The 2,645-nt window shown below is 40.5% G+C and overlaps 1 protein-coding gene across 1 annotated transcript in view; it reads left to right on the top strand.

Annotated features, from left to right (window-relative positions):
* glod4 (glyoxalase domain containing 4) overlaps positions 1-2,618 on the top strand; it is a gene marked incomplete at its 5' end in the record, with an annotated part of 3,570 nt that extends 952 nt beyond the window's left edge. Inside the window, 8 exon segments of the mRNA XM_014024089.1 lie at positions 785-834; positions 916-1,036; positions 1,127-1,271; positions 1,487-1,623; positions 1,784-1,870; positions 1,960-2,073; positions 2,147-2,233; positions 2,328-2,618. Coding sequence (XP_013879543.1) covers positions 785-834; positions 916-1,036; positions 1,127-1,271; positions 1,487-1,623; positions 1,784-1,870; positions 1,960-2,073; positions 2,147-2,233; positions 2,328-2,393 — 807 coding nt within the window. The 3' untranslated portion in view covers positions 2,394-2,618.
* Positions 2,619-2,645: the final 27 nt, after the last annotated feature.

Below are 2,645 nucleotides of genomic sequence, written 5' to 3'. Positions count from 1 at the left end.
CCGTCCCCCTGAGGACAAGACATCGTCACCATCGAGGTTTTGTTTTTTATGAAAAGCATCACCTGTGTAACAAGTGAAACTCTGCTCTGGGGTGTGTGTTGCGCTCTCGTTGCTTTCTTTTTAATGATGAGCCAAGCCGTGCGCAGTTGTGTGTGTGCGCGCGCGTGTGTGCGCGCGTGCGTGCGCTCGCGCGCTCGCAGTAAAGGTTATTTGCGGGTTCGTGTGTGTGTAATTTAGACCGAACTTCCACTGGCTGGCCCAGACTTATAAACTGCACAATAAATTAAACACATACGTTTGTTTCCCTCTGTGTCTCACAATAAATCCTTCACTGGTTTGTTATATTTTGCGCATTTGCCATCAAAACACACCACGAATCCAGCCAATGTATCATCTCCTCATGAACCTTTGAATCAGGTACCAAAGCAGTGACGTAACTTCACCACTTTCGAAGCTTCGGACGTCACTGATCACATGACTTTTACCAAACGAATCAAGCTCCGACACAGTGCTTCTGAAACAGTGTATTGTTTTTTTCAATACATGCGCCGAAGCTTCAGCTTCAAACTGCCCATCACTACATGAAGGTATTCTGTATAAACAACATTTAAAGGGGAAAAAATGTTATTTAAATCACTCCTTGTTAGCTTAATATTTTATGCTATCACCCTCAGCGTGCAGCGTGCATCACAAACACTGACTTTCTCATGGTTATAAAAGTAAAACTGCATGTTTTCGCTTGACACGCAGCAATCATTTAATGTTTGTATTTAACTGCATTCAGGTTCTGCGGCATGAGGAGTTTGAGGAAGGCTGCAAAGCTACATGCAACGGGTAACCTGAGAGAAATCACAAGAACTGAACTGAACTTTGCACTCAGGGTTGCCTCACAGAAGCTCTTGTTTACCTCTTCAGCCCTTATGATGGAAAATGGAGCAAGACGATGGTCGGCTTTGGTCCAGAGGATGATCATTTTGTTGCTGAGCTGACGTACAATTATGGGGTTGGAGAATATCAACTTGGTAATGACTTCTTGGTGGGTGAGATTTCAATTGCATGTTTTTATTTTTATTTTTAAAAGACGTGCAGTGAGGAGTTAAAGTAAATGTTTATGTTTTCCTGTTAGGGTCTCACGCTACAGTCCAGCCAAGCCGTGAGCAATGCCAGACGCCTTGGATGGCCTCTCACTCAGGTGGAGGAAGCTCTGTATTTGACCCATGCTCCTGGAGGATATCCTTTCTACATTGTGGACAAAGACCAGCCTCCTCATGGTGAACGTCTCCACTTTTTTGTACACACCAAAAATAGGTAGAACTTAAACGTCCAGTTTGAAAAAAATAAAATAAAAGGAATTAATCTTCAAAATAATAATAACTGTATCGATTATCACAATGACCTGCTTATGAATGCAACATTTTTAATGAGCAGGACGAACATAAACGCATACAGTTTGCTCAGATGTGTAACGGTGGTAATCGTTTCCCAGACCCCGTGCAGAAGGTTTCCCTCGGCGTGTCGGACCTCCACAAATCAACTCATTACTGGGCTACGCTCTTAGGCATGACTGTGATGGACAAAAAAGAGAACAACAAGACCGTGTTGTTGGGATTTGCAGATTCTCAAGTGAGTTGCAGAAATGAAAGCCAGATTTTTATTTATTTTTTTAATCTTTTAGATTGTGCTCAAAGAACCTAAGAAACGTTACACTAAAACATTTCATTTCATTTCATGTCTCACACGTGACTAAAGAATGTGTTTAATGTATTATTTTTGTTTTTCAAAGTGTAAATTGGAACTCCGGGATGTCGGTGGAGCAGTCGATCATGGAACAGCGTTTGGGAGAATTGCCTTCTCTTGTCCACGAGAACAAGTAAAAAATATCGTGTCTTGAACAAATCTTTTCGTTCACGTTTGGAGAAGTGTCAATTTGAGCCTGACTTCATTGTTTACATTTTACAGTTGCCCAGCATTGAAGCCTTAATGAGAAAAGAAAATCAAAAGATTCTGACTCCATTAGTCAGCCTGGACACTCCTGGAAAAGCCACAGTAGAAGTAGTTATTTTAGCTGACCCAGTAAGTGTGATCAAACAATGTTTCATGTATGTGAAGTGAACGAATGTGACGTTAATATCTTCTTTGTTTTTAGGACGGTCATGAGATTTGTTTTGTGGGAGATGAGGCGTTTAGGCAGCTTTCTGCTGTGGATCCTAAAGGAAATGAATTGCTTGATAAGGTTGGCATGTCTTCAGTTTTTTCACCTGTTATAAAATATAATGATAATAAGCAACATGCTGATTATTCATTCTCTTCTTTATGCTTTGATTTAGGCCATGGCTGAAGATAAAAGTGACGAATGGTTTGCCAAGCATGACAAACAGAAGGCTGCAGCATAAGATGCATTTCTCATCATTTCTTTGGATGATCAAATGCTGAAGCAGATTCTTGTAGCCAGCATCTTTTTTTGTAATGCCAGCTGTGTTTCGGCTGGAAGTCGGAGTTATTTCTCTGAATGGGCAGCACAATAAGAGCTGCTAAAATGGACCACTTGTTGAATTTGATCAGTGTTTTTTTTTCCCCGTGAATTAATTATCTTGTAAGTTTAAAAAAAAAAAAGAATGTAGAAAACTTTTCATTTACTGTAATAC

This window comes from Austrofundulus limnaeus, unplaced genomic scaffold, assembly GCF_001266775.1.
Source record: "Austrofundulus limnaeus strain Quisiro unplaced genomic scaffold, Austrofundulus_limnaeus-1.0 Scaffold407, whole genome shotgun sequence".
Classification (NCBI taxonomy): Eukaryota; Metazoa; Chordata; class Actinopteri; order Cyprinodontiformes; family Rivulidae; genus Austrofundulus; species Austrofundulus limnaeus.
The sequence above is the reverse complement of the archived record's forward strand: the minus strand, read 5'-3'. Positions and strand labels throughout refer to the sequence as shown.